The 14,013-nt window shown below is 48.1% G+C and overlaps 1 protein-coding gene across 2 annotated transcripts in view; it reads right to left on the reverse strand.

Annotated features, from left to right (window-relative positions):
- NDUFA10 (NADH:ubiquinone oxidoreductase subunit A10) overlaps positions 1-14,013 on the reverse strand; it is a 48,242-nt gene that overhangs the window by 12,926 nt on the left and 21,303 nt on the right. For both annotated transcript variants that reach the window (XM_077869471.1, XM_077869469.1), the window contains exon 9: positions 8,140-8,248. In XM_077869471.1, coding sequence (XP_077725597.1) covers positions 8,140-8,248 — 109 coding nt within the window. The remainder of the gene's footprint in view (positions 1-8,139; positions 8,249-14,013) is intronic.

Genomic DNA, 14,013 nt, shown 5'->3' on the forward strand with positions numbered 1-14,013 from the left:
CAGTGAGACAAACACCATGCCCAGTGCCAGCCAAGGCGCCCACCCCTACCCCGAGGCCACGTCCCTCCCTTGAGCACCCTCCTGCGCTGGAACCCTTGGACAATAGCTTACTCAGCTGCAAACCTGACACAGAAGAACAAATTCCACTAACGGGAAAGAGCAACACTGCCACTGCAGACAGGGGCTCTTGGGTAAGGGAATGCAGCTTGCCCGGAGGTCAGAGCCATGTCCCCACCATCTCTCACCCCCGTTTCTCTGCTCCCTTCCAGCAAACCCAAATCCAACATGGCAAGCAGAGCGATTGTTCCTACACATAATTCAGATGCTGTCACTCTCAAAACACAGCACTGGCTTAGTCTCATGAAAACGACAACCCAGTCCTCACGGCACTGCCTACGGCCCCTCTGGTCATGCCCTGCTACCTTCCAACCTCACCTCCAGCTCTGCCTGCCACCCCCAGCCCCTTCCTTTCACCATGGTGGGCTCTTCTCTCCCCAGACTGTGTCCAGCCTGCCTCCACCTCCCAACCCCTGCCTGTGGGTGAGGCTGGTACCCTCACCCACAACCCTCTGCAGGTACCCTCTATCCCTCTCTGCAGCACACCTCCCACCCGAGACAACTTTATTTTTGCCCTGTAACACTTTGATGAGCTACTATATATTTATCATCTGTCCCTCCTTCCCCCAAACCAGGACATACGTTCCTGGAGAGAAAGACTTTGTTTCAGTCCCTGATGTGGCCCCAATGCCTAGAACAGTGCCTGGAACAACAAATACTTGCCAAATGATAACTGAGTAAACGTAAAATGTTGGAGGTGACCGTTTTGGGGGAGTGGCGGCGGCAGTGTCAGGCTTAGCAGCAAGTGTTAGGGGTAGACTGTAACTCCTCGAAATATCTTAGTGCTCCCACGACATCTGAATACGTCCCCTGGACAGGGTTCTCTGATGGTAACAGGAGATACAAAGTCTTTCTTCTGGGGATTTCATGAATTCTCTATCCTGGGGGTTCACTGAGCAAACACCTACTACTGAGCCTAGAGACACAGAGCTTCCAACTCAGCTCCTCTGCAGCATGGGCACAGGACAAACCAACACCAAAACTGGCTTTCAGAGCATAAACAGAGAGGCTTTCCATTTCCAGCAAAACAACAGCCCCCATGCCCTGAAAGAGCTCTTGATATAAAACCTCGAGAAATGCTTTTAAATGCATTGCTGAGCTCTGCAAGAAATCACAAGGGGCTAAAAATGAAGAGCAGGATGATAACCAGAGCAGTGAGCTGAAGGCTCTGCGGCCCTGGGGACACGGGAAGAGCTGCCCGGAGACAGAAGGCAAAGACGCTGGTCTGAGCAAGGTGGAGCATGGGCAGGGCCTTCCCTCCAGAGCAGCACACCCCAGGAGGACAGCACCGTCAGAGGAAGGGAAGAGAGCCCCTCTGCCCTGCCAGGGGACCTCAGCTGCCATCTCGGGACCCACAGCCAGTCTGTCCACACGGGGGTGGGGTTCCAATCTCACCACCTCTGGGGCCCGGAGTCCCTGCTCATCGTGAGTCTCAGGCCAGCAGCAAACAGTTCTCCAGGAGCGGGGCGGCCAGAGCTGGCAAACAATGTCGGATGCCCCGGCGAATGAAACGTTTGAGGTATGCTTACACCCAAACAGTACGGCGGCTTAATCTGAATTCAAAGTGAACCTGGCATCCTGGATTTAGGAGGGACTCTCACTAAATGCCCATGGAGAGATGCCCACAAAGCATGAACTCAGTGTCCATTGTGTCCAAAGCACAGAAGGGAAGAAGCTGCCACGGGTAAGAATCAGAAGAAATGATAAATGACAAAGTCTGATGGTTCTCCAAACCCAGCGTCACCAGATACAGAACCCAAGAAAGAGAAGCCACTGAAAATATAAGCAAGAAAAATATCCCATCAACGAGACCCAGAAAGCGCTGGTATAAGTAGAAAAGAAATTTAAGCCCAGACCCAAAACAGCAAAGACATAAAGAGCAAAAAGATCCTAAAAGAGAAAGGAAGACTATAACACTTAATTAAAAACAAAAGGTCAGTGCGCTGCTCCTGCTTCCAAGAATCAGAAGTGCTATCCAATAATTCCTAACCACAAGTACCAGCAAGTTCAGTGTCTACTATAAAATATGCATAATACGTAATGGATGTGCTACAACGTGCAGAGCACCACCTCCTCTGTCCTAAGTGTCTCTGTAAGCGCGGTGCAAATACATTTCAAGTTCCTCATGAAATTATGAGGTGTGACTTTAGTAATTTTATCACCTTTATTGCGTGAGTTAGTTTATAGAAACTTCTCATGCTGTTGGTAGTTTGGCTAAAACACATTTTCAACATTACAAAAATTTTTCTTCCTACAAAATGACAGCCAAGCAGGGCAGTCGACTTCTGAGGGTCCCTGCCATAACGGCGCCCACCAACCCACTTGTTCCAGGAAATACGTGGCCACAACATGCCCTCTGCTCCAACACTGAACAACTCCTCCTCTTGAAGGAAACAATTCTGTGAAATGTCCCCACACTGCTTGCTCACTTGCCTCCCCCACAGCAAACCAACCAGTGTGTCAGGGGTCTCAGAGGCAGACCAGCCGCACCTGCTGCTCCCTCGAGCATTTCCAGAAGGAAGCTCTGCCGCCTGGCCGGGGACCCCTCTTCTGGGAGCTACAGCTCTCCCCAGCTCTGCAGCTGCTGCATGTGAAATCAGCATAACGGCTGCATCACTCATCCCCACGCCCCCCGCCAGGTGCTCTCCAGAGGGACACCTGGTAAGAATGGGTGTGCACACCTGCGAATGAGAGCAAATGGTCACTATTATTTATGTTCTATCTAATTGTATCATTTTTTTTAAATATCAAGCAACTGGATTTCCTTTAAAAACATTAGCGTTCCTCTAAATGTTGACACAGTTCCCACTCAGTGGACACACGTAAAGCCTACCATACGCACGCTCACTTTCTGCAAAGGGAACGCGCACCTGCATGGCCGACACCAGCGGTGACATGTGTGTGGTCCGTGATGTGATGGGAACGGCACTTCACCTCTGGGGGCTCTCTCTCCAAAAACATAAACCCAGGCTAAACTTCAGAAAAACGTCAGACAAACCCTACCTGGGGGACAGTCTACAAAGTACCTGATCTGCCCTCCTTAAAACTGACATAAGGATTAAACACAAGGAAACGTGACAGTCATGGCCAAATGGAGCTTTGGGAGACATCCCAAACTCATTGTCATGTGGTCCCTGGATGGCGTCCTGGAACAGAAACAGAGCATCAGGGAAACTAAGGAAATCAAATACAGTATGGACTCTAGCAAACTGTACTGTACGGATGCTGGTTCATCCCTGCAACGACACAGCGCACAGGTGTGCGGGGCGCACAGGAACTCTCCAGCAGCTTCACAGCTTCCCTGCAAATCTAATACTATTCTAAAAATACTTTTTAAAAATGCTTAGAAATTATAAAATTAAAAATTTCAGGATTTATAAACATTTAATTAAAATCCTAAGTCCAACATAGTAGATTCTCCGAATACTCACAAACTAAAGATCAGACATTAACACACAGGACACAGTAATAATGGGAAACAACTGCCAAGTCCCTCCACCATGTCTGTGGTTCAAAAGGCTAACAGATCCAGGGCTCAGTGGACTGGTGCCGATGACACTCCCCACCTGAGCCACCAGGAGAGACGGGCACTATGTGGAAAAAACCTGTGCAAAGGCACCAAGGCAGGGAGCTTCCAGGTCCAAGGGAGGAAAGCAGAAAAGAAGAGCTGCCTGGTCCTCCCCCTCCTACAGGGGTAGCTGGGGGCCTGAGGAGCTGCAGGGGAGGGGCACACCTACACTGGCCTGTGAATGGACTCTGGTGACCAGCCAGGAAATAGCACCTGTGTCCTCCTCAGGTAAGAGAATGCCATCCATAGCTTCCAGCTATCTTTACAACAACTGGCACTTAAAGGAAGGAAAAACAGGACTGAATCACCAGCCATGAAAGGACCGGGGCAAGTGGTCTAGGTGGAGCAGTCACCAGATTACTTTGTGATTAATGTGCTCAAGAAATTGATTACAAACTAATCTCCACAAATAACTTGACATTAGAAAAAATGGAAATTCTAGGATCAAACAGGACTATGATTAAAATTAAACTGGGAAACAAGGAAAGGCAGGTCTGAGAGCAAATGAGAAAGAGCTGGGACGATGAGCTCCTTGGAAGCCACATGAGAAGAACATGCTGGCTGAAGCTCAGAGAACCCAGGATGAAAAACAGAGGGAAGTGCCCAAGGGCACAGAACACGCACAACCGTCCACGTGGCTGAGGAGAGCCCAGTAAGAGGAGCACACAGAGAGGGGTGCAGGCCACACTGAAGAGGTCCTAGCCAGTCTTTTCTGAAACTGCAACGAATGTCAGCCAAAGAACATCAGGAACCCCCAAGCAAAGTCGAGACAGAAGTCCAGATGCATGTGGTGGGGGCCCCCCGCAGGGGGCCAGGACACAGGTGCTCACTGCGGCCGACAAGCGTGTATGCAACAGTCACACTCCGATCAACCCAGGATGCCCGTACCCCAAGGCCGTGGGAGCCAGGCCCCTCGCAATGTGAGGAGGTGCCCGGACCCTGCTGCGCTACCGAGCCTAGAGTTGCCAGCACCCAGAGGCAGAAGTAAATACAGGTGTGTGGGCCTAAGAGTCCAAATAAGCGAATCTGCAGGGAGAAGAGAAAGCACTGGCTTACACTGAACAGTAAGCAATACTGGGTGAGGGACAGAAGTGGGAAGGCGACAATTTGGTGACCATCATATTAACAACGGAGCCACAACAATCAGTGGAGGCTCAAGCCACTGGCAGTCCAAGGAGGAAATGGACATTGACAACATCTCAAAGTACTTTCCCTGAAAAGATTAATTACAAGGAGTAAGAGAGTAACTGACAACGATGACAGCACCTCCGCCAAGTGATCAGAGTCCGTTTGACCCGTGAGGGCCCCACGTGATGAGCTCCGGGAGGCTCCTTGGAAAAGGCAGACGGCTGAAGCCCAGTCCTGGGCAAAGAGCAAACAGAACCAAACTGAGGGACGTTCAGACACTGCCTGTCCTGTCATCCTCAGAAGTGTCATGGAATACCTGAGGAAAAGGCGCAAATTCCTTGATACATACAACTTTCCCAAGGAAGGACAGGATACTGAATATTCCATATTTAGTAAAGAAACTGAATCTACACTGTAGAATGTTCCAGTGGAGCTCCATCCTTGCACACACTGAAGGAAGAGGTAATGCTCATCTTATGCAAATTCTCAGGGAGCAAAAATGACGATCCCACCTCAACTCAGTGTTGGGTGTCCGCGTGATGTGGACAACATGTGTTGATGACTCCTGGGAGTGTGTCACAGCAAAGGGAAATTATCATCCAGTTTCTCAAGAATATAGGTACAAAAATCCTAAATTAAATACATGAACTGGGTCAGCTACATACAAAGAGGATACACAAAGTGGGACTCCATGAAATCAAGGCTGGCCTCACAGTGTAACTGACCACATGAATAGAAAAAGGAGGGCAGCCTGGGTGGCTCCGCGGTTTAGCGCCGCCTTCAGCCCAGGGCCTGACCCTGGGTCCTGGGATCGAGTCCCACGTCGGGCTCCCTGCATGGAGCCTGCTTCTCCTTCTGCCTGTGTCTCTGTCTCTCTCTCTCTCTCTCTCTGTGTGTCTCTCATGAATAAATAAATAAAATCTTTAAAAAAGAAAAAGGAGAAAAAAAATCATGTAGAGCAGACAAGTGATAAAAAAAATACCCAATTTTGTGACCAAAATTCAACTACTGATAAAATGGAACTTCCTTAAGTTCTTAAAGAATATCTACATCAACCTAGAGCAAACGTAACCCTAGTGGTGAATTACTGAGAACTTCCTCCATGAGAGCAGAAGCAGACTGGGACAGCCACCTGTACCTCCTACTCACCCGTGAACTAGAGACCCACCAAGGCAGGGGAAGAAAAGGCAGTGTACAGATTAGAGAGAAACCAGCTGTCTACTTGCTAGCACGCATTTTTCTTTCTCTTTACATGCTGGGACTTTTAAACATCCACCTTCCATATAGAGGTAATTCTGACAGTCCCCACGTGTCCCACAATTGTCATTATGATGGCCAGGGCTGGGGGTCACCTGGGAGTTGACTGGTTTTGAGCGGGGCCACCCAGAGGGCCCACCCACGTCAAGAACACCCTCCGTGGTGTGGCAGGCTGTCCACCACAGACGAGCCCCCCCTGAGCCTGTCTATGCTGTTGCACGTGCCCTACCTGTGGTCGATAGTGGAGCTCGGCCACTCAAGTCATCTGAGGCCCCCTCCACACTGGGGTCATAGCTGCAAGCCAAATTCCTTGCTTACATTTAGAAAAACTAAGTAATTTAGAGAGGAAGCTTTGTATCAGTCACACAAATGGAAAGCCAGCACCGCTCATCAAACAGAGAGCATAAGAAAAAGTTACTAATCATTACCACCTATCAGTGACTCCAAAATCTGAGCTTGCAGCCTACGGTTTCCTTGTCTAAAAGTGAGGTCATCAAAAATAACAGAGATGTTAAAGCTCTATTATTAGTAAGTCAACACACTGACATAATCAGATGACTTTTTTTTTTTAACTTAAAAGGGTAAAAATTTCTCACTAGGTAATTTACTATGTATCTCCTGTGTGCACACACCTCAAAGCCCAAAGCACTAGTGCTTTGGACCAACAAGCATGGGGGAGACAGAAGTGGCCGCCCTCGAGGCTTCGGCAAGAGAGGGGGCTCCCTGGAAGCCAGGACTCCCATGTCCCAGGGCCTGGCCGGGTTCCTGGGTAGTGGGAGCCACCGTTCAGGGCCACAGGGGTGGGCGTGGCACCACAGGCTGTGCACACAAGCATGAGGCTTTGGCAAGACAGAGGGGCGCCGACCCAAGTCTCATGGTGGCTGCTGGGACCAAGGTGGGAGTCATGAGGGCTTGTGCACCAGGCTCAGCAGGACCTTGGTGAGCATCCACTGCAGAGCAGGAACCACCTGCAAGCACAGGGAGAGGCCAGCCCAGCCCCCAGACACTACCACCGCTGCCACCCACACTTACACACCCACATCAGTCACAAAGAAGTAGTGTGCAAACATGCTAATGTGGGTACTGCTGAGTGATAGCCTCATGGTTTTATGTACTTCCCCAAATTCCAACATCGTATACACTCACTTTCAAAACAACCAGAAGAACTTCTATTAAAGAACATGCCAAGTATCTCAAGTAAGAGAGCAAGCAACGGGATATACTCGGACATCCAATCAGTGCTTCAAGCAATTTGCAAGCATCACAGAATTATAGCAATGCAAAAATATTTAAGATTTAAACTTATCTAAATGTTGGCTGCTCAGCTTGGCGATCTAATTTAAATGTAATCTTTTCACACATCTGCCAATAACAACCCCCCAACCACAGCTGATGCAGAAATGGATCGTGTCCTTAGTCTTCCACTGACGTCAGGATTCCTGGAGAAGTCTCTCCCTCATCTGCCGGCTTCCACAACACAACTCACGAGTATCCATCCCCTCAGTTCATGGAATTTTGCCTAAAATGACCCTCCACAAATGATCCTGGAAACCAATAATTCACTAAAAAGGTATGGAAACCAGAGAAGACGATCAATAACACAGTCGGAGCCTCCTGAGCTCTGCCTCACCCTGGCCCAGCTGCGCGCCCCACCCCTGCACTCTCCCACCTGCTCTGCCGACCCCCAGTAGGAACGTTCGCTTTCATCCTTTATGGATGGACGTAGCATAAGGAGTAAGGCAATACCCCAAGTACAATTTGACACTGAAGACACGTTGACAAGAGCTAAAGAGCAGATGGTACGTTGCGATCAAGATAACATGCTGACGAAGAAGGCTGCCTGCGACACGCCTCCCCAGGGCAGCCCACTACACGCCACCCTGCGGAGGGAGGAGCTGTATCAGCTTTAGACATGACCGTGAGGGGAAGAAAGAATTACTTCAATGAAAAGGAATCTCCTTCACTGAAAGAGGCAAAAAAACCCACAAAAGCTACTTTTCAGAGCCGTGACCCAGGTGCCATTCACGGGGGCCCACAGCAGACAGCTTCACCTGGCTTCAGAATCCCACCTGTGTGAATTTATGGAAGATGCGGTCACTCTGGTGCGCTCCGATTGTGACTTCTGGGAGATAGATAGGAATGGTTGTGTAATTCAGCACCTCCAGCTTATTCTGAACCCTACAAAATAAGACAAATAGAGATCTCATTAAACCATCAAAATAAATATAACAAAATAAGCTGTAAGGGTAATTAGAAAAAAAAAATCATACATCCAAATAAATAACATTCACCCCCAGGGCAGTCCTCTAGACGCAAACCTTCATCCCAAAGACCGTGAGGTCTGTGTGCAGCTGCTTTTCTGAAGCGACCTTCAGAACCTGAGGAGAGTTTTCCAAAAGCCTGAGCAGACAGAGAGGATCACCTTTTGGGAATGGGTGAGGTTTGGAAGAATAAAAAAGGAGCCACGCTGTGTTTTAAACACAGGAATGGCACAAATAAAACACTAAACCCAACGCCATCCACAACAGTGTCATGCACATAGTGCGCCCTCATTACAAACATGCAAAATTTATGAATCTCCAGGGAAAGGCAGCAAGAGACTCTGGTCCCTCCAGATTTACCACGCAGCTTCTTGCTGTCCTGCCTGAAAGATTCCAGGAGGAGAAGGGCCACGGAGAAGTCAGGAGCATAGGGTGGGGCAGGCCCACACAGGACGGCCGGGCGTACCCGCGGCCTGTAAAGGTCTAACTCTCTGCCTTGTTTGGCACTGACAAATACAAATCATAGGATATGCTCCTTGTTTCACCACTTTATTTTGCTCAACTCTAAAATATTTATACTGTGTTACAACTGCTTATTTCAAATTAAGTTTAGTCTGAATATGACCACTATACTTGAAGATGAAAAACATTTTGGGGGCTTTTAGAAAGAAACACTTAAATAAAGTCTCCTTTCTTTAGGGTTCAAAACAAAGCAAATAATTATTTTAAATGACCACTTTCCCATTAATGAGTTATAATGGCAGAAGATGTTTCTGTTTACAATGGCCCAAATGGAAGTTCTTTAAAAGCATCTGGCTTTCAGCTACTTTGATGATAGAGTCCAAACCCACGTAAACCCCAAGCTAGTGCCCACTGGCACCCGGAGCAGACTGCCGTGGTCAGAACGTCCCATCCCATCGGGGCCTGGGCTCCTGGGGCCCTCTCCTACCGAGAACCTGCGGCAGGCCCAACAAGAGCAATGGGCAGGAAAAGGTACATCCTGAGTGTCACCAGTACAAACTGTCACACACGGACTAATACTTTGGTAACAAGTATCACCCAAGGAAATGCAAACCTGCTATCTTCCCAAGCGTATCTATGTGGGCACCCAAGTGGCTACAACATATCGACTCCAAGAGGAGGACTCTTTCTCAGCCCTCCTAGTAAGTTGTTTCCACTAGATCTTTGTAGGCTACTGTAGATAATGCACAAATACACATTTCTTTATTTTTAACAAATTATTCTTACTGTTTTGTAAAGATGATTTTTCAAGTGATATCACAATAAACCATTTCCACTAAAATGAAATTAATGTATTTGAACGTTAACAAATATCGAGGTGGAGGATTTGGTTTTCTCAATAGTGTGAAAAACCCACAGAATTCTGGAAAATCTGAAAGGCATTGTTGGCCTAGGAGCTGGTCCACAATATGCAGAGCAACAGTGCCATCTATGCCTCATCCGGCTGAAGTACAGTCTACACGAAACCTCCCCCCAAAAACAGTGCATCTTTCAACAAATAGGTTTCCAACTGTTTTCGAACATTAAAAAAAAAAAAAAAAAAAAAAAAAATCTGCAACTGTCTATAACTTATTTAAACTTGGCTAAGCTGCTCCGTCAATTTGTCACCATGAACTTAAGCAGTGACTATCAGGATGAGCCTATGGTGTTATGTCTCCCGTAAATCCCAAAAGTCATAACCTCCCATCAACGAGATTTACTCTAGATTGACGATAAGTAAGGAACAGAGACGATGGGAAGCACTTTATGACCCAGGGAGCAAAAAGCGGAGAAAGAAAACATCCCGTTCACAAAGCACTTAGTCTAATTGAGAAGAATTCAGAAACTGGCTGAGGATAATATATCCTCTTAACATCATAAGCCAAAGTGCCCAAAGAAGATGATGAAGAGTAGTGCAGCTTGATTTACAACACAAGGCGGTGTGCCACATATTCTAAAAGAATGAGGCAGGAAAAGACAGAAAAAATACCTAGTAAATTATGTTTTATGGCTCACACTGGTTCCCAATTAACAGAATGTCTATCCCTGCTCTAAACCATGTCTACAGTCTATCTGTTGGCTTGTCCTGAACTGCAAAGCTCTGTCCGAACCCTACACTCTGATACTAGATTCACATCCCACTGGCTTGGCACTACTGGGATTTCCTACTACAAGGACCCTGTGTCCCCGAGTCACAGGAAGCAGAAGTGTCTGTGATGAAGCAAATGGGGTGAGCAGGAGGGCGGCCCAGGCTCTGGGGAAGCAGGAGGAAGGGGCTCGGAGCCCTGCACACGTGGAGCCCTGCCTCGGGATCACAGTCCCCAACACAGGAATGGAGGTGAGCATGGCGGGCGCCAGCCAGTAAGTCATGGGGTATGCATATGGACACAAAATGCTACCAGCTTGACAAATACAGTTACTGTCTCTTAGCATAAGCTCACACACACTTAATTATACACCGGCATACGTAACTGAGATGGAACAAAAATGCACTAAACCAGTAATTTGGTCAGGTTCTAGACAAAATGAGTATAACTAGTAAATGGGATGTTTACAGTAATTATCTTAGAAAATTGGTCATAATTTTCATGTGAGTCCCCAAATTAAGAAATGACACTCACATGAAAATAAACACAATTACCGTTCCACACTGTTATGAAATATCCGGGGGGCAGGGGAGCAAGAGATGGGGAGAAGGAGTGATAGGCCATTTATAGCAAAATAAATCAAAACAGTGAATTGGATGCTGTCATCTGTAAACTTCAAGGGAATTATTGAATCTTTCTCCAGACAAAAACGCAACTAAGTGATTACCAAAATCATGATCTGAAGACACCATTTTGGACACAGTCTGGAATCAAATGAACACGACCCTGATATCGGTGGAATAAGTCACCAGGCCCTGGCCCAGCACCTGGCCTCAGTGGGACAGCAGGGCATGAAGCCAGCCACGTCCTCACATGCTGCCTGACGTCTGTGTCCAGCTGTCGCTGATGCCAACCAGAATTGCAAATAAAGCAGGGAGAAGTTAAGACAAGGTATTCAGGGGGGAAAGGCTTAGACATAAACTAGGATTTTTAGATAATTACCAGGCAGGTAGAGGAGGTAACAGATTCAAGAGGTAGAACCAGATGATCAGGATTCTGAACTACTCAGAAATGAAATTTGGATTCACGACTAAATGAAGGCAGGCCACAGAAGGATCCAGAGTGAAGGGAAAACAGGGCCACTGTGACATTTTTATGAAAATTAACCTGGTGGGTGTGTGCACACAGGACGAGAAGGAGTAAGAAATAATAGATGGCAGGAATAAATATCAAGAATGAGGGAACCAGGGGCATGTGGGTGGCTCAGTCGGTTGGGCATCTGCCCTCTGCTCAGGTCATGATCCCCGGGTCCTGAGATGGAGCCCCACACTGGGCTCCCTGCTCAGCAGGGAGCCTGCTTCTCCCTCTCCCTCTACCTGCTGCCTCCCTGCTTGTGTGCGCACATACATGCTCTGTCGAATTAAAAAAAAAAAAAGTTAAAAGAAAAAAAGAATGAAAGGATTAAACCCCAAGGACAGCAAAAGTCATGAAAGAAAAGGACAAGGTGTGAAATCACCAGGGACAAGCACACAGACCTTAGTGTGTCACTTAGGGTGTGTGGTAAGGGGGCCGTCAGGCAAAAGGAGGGTCCTGGCAGCATGACAGCTGAAGGAGGAGGGGACAACCCCGCCAGGATCCTAGCCTGAGCCACCGAGAGGAAGGGAGGCGGCATGGTTTGTGCTCAGGACCACAGGGAGGCTCATGTTGGCCGCTCCCCACCCGTGGCAGGTCCGTGCTCCTGAGCCGTGGCTTCCACACCTGTAAAGTGAGGGAAGCCCCCACCAGGCAGCAGTGCTGTGGCCTCAGGAAAACGTTTCTGGAACAGCTTCTGGGTCCAGTGCTGACACTGTAACTTGATTCAGGCTAACACCTCGAGGCTTCAGACCTAGAGGAAGACACTACACAGCAGCTAAAACAAAGGACACAGGGTTCTCAGCAAGGTTTAGAATGAGACGATGCATACTCTGTTTACATAAGTTCACAAAAACATTTACACATATAGGCATCTAAACAAAAAAAGTTTACCAGTTTTTAAAAACAGAGACTTCCAGTTTCAGCTCCAACAAGAGCTTGAAGGCCATCACTCCTATCCTTACAACAACAAAATATCCCTGAAAATCAATTACTTGTCCTGGAAGAAGAGTGGCGACGCATTGGCAGATGATGGCACCTGGATGGAAGGGAGGAAGCGGGAACGCTCTGCTCTGCTCACCCCGTGAGGCGGCAGGGCCATCGGAAAGCGGATGGAGACAAGCTGCAAATGCACCCCGGGGGCCCCAGAGCTACGACAACACGAGGCAGGCACTTGGTCTGCTAGGAGGGGAGAGAACATGGAATCACACTGAATGTTCTGTTACAACAGAGAAGGCAGAAAAAAGGAGGAAAAGAAAACAAAGCACAAAGGCTACAAACGGAAAAGAGTGACAGACACCGTAAACGTTAATCCACATGTATCAACGTTCTTTTTAAAAGCGAACCGTCCAAACATAGCAATTAAAGGAGAGAGGCTGTCAGAACAGATAAAAACATGAGACCCGGATCAACACTGGCTACAAGGAACCCACGGTAAACAAGACTCAGGTCGAAGGAAAGGGGTGGAGGAAGACGCCTACACCAACCAAAGCTGGAACAGAGGCAAGCGTGCAGACACAGGGACTGCAGAATGAGAACAATCACCGGGCACGAAGCAGGGCATGCCGCAGTGAGAAAACGGTCAGTCCTCCACGAAGACACAACCGCTGCAAGCACCTGAGAGCAGAGCATCAAACTATAGGAGGCAAAAACAGGAGCTGGCACGCAAGGGGCTGACGTGCTGCTGTGGCTGGGGAGCTCGCCGCCCCCTCCCCGGTGGACAGACCCCTGTGAGCAGAGAAGCCGGGGAGACATGGATGAGCTGACACCCCCATCACGCAGCCTGGTGCCCCCGACACTGACACCTCCTCGTTCCACTCAACAGGAGGACGCACGTTTTTCCTAAGTTCAACTGGATCACGAATCTGCACGGAACACACTCCCAGCCACGTAAAGCCCCTGCACCAGTGCAAATGAGCAGAAATCACACGCTGCTTGTACTCAGATCACAATTGGGACTAGACTGGAGGGTGGCCGACAGCACTGGGTGCACGCATGAGGACCTGAAATTGAGCATCAAGGCCTCTACCCTAGAGAACAAGGCTTCCTTCCTTGTTGAATGAATGAAGCCTAAAGAAAGCAGGTTAGTAAAATAAGAACTAGAGCAGAAATCAGGTAGACTGAAAACAGAAAAATAGAGAAATCCAATAAAACAAAAAGCTGGTTTTTAAAAAAGGTCAATAAATATATCTTTTTTTTTTTATTTTTTTTTATTTATGATAGTCACAGAGAGAGAGAGAGAGAGAGAGAGAGAGAGAGAGAGGCAGAGACACAGGTAGAGGGAGAAGCAGGCTCCATGCACCGGGAGCCCGACGTGGGATTCGATCCCGGGTCTCCAGGATCGCTCCCTGGGCCAAAGGCAGGCGCCAAACCGCTGCGCCACCCAGGGATCCCTAAAAAAGGTCAATAAATATAAATACAAAATTCACAAATGAAAAATAGGCAAAAAAATATAAACTGAAGT

This window comes from Canis aureus, chromosome 24, assembly GCF_053574225.1.
Source record: "Canis aureus isolate CA01 chromosome 24, VMU_Caureus_v.1.0, whole genome shotgun sequence".
Taxonomy (NCBI): Eukaryota; Metazoa; Chordata; class Mammalia; order Carnivora; family Canidae; genus Canis; species Canis aureus.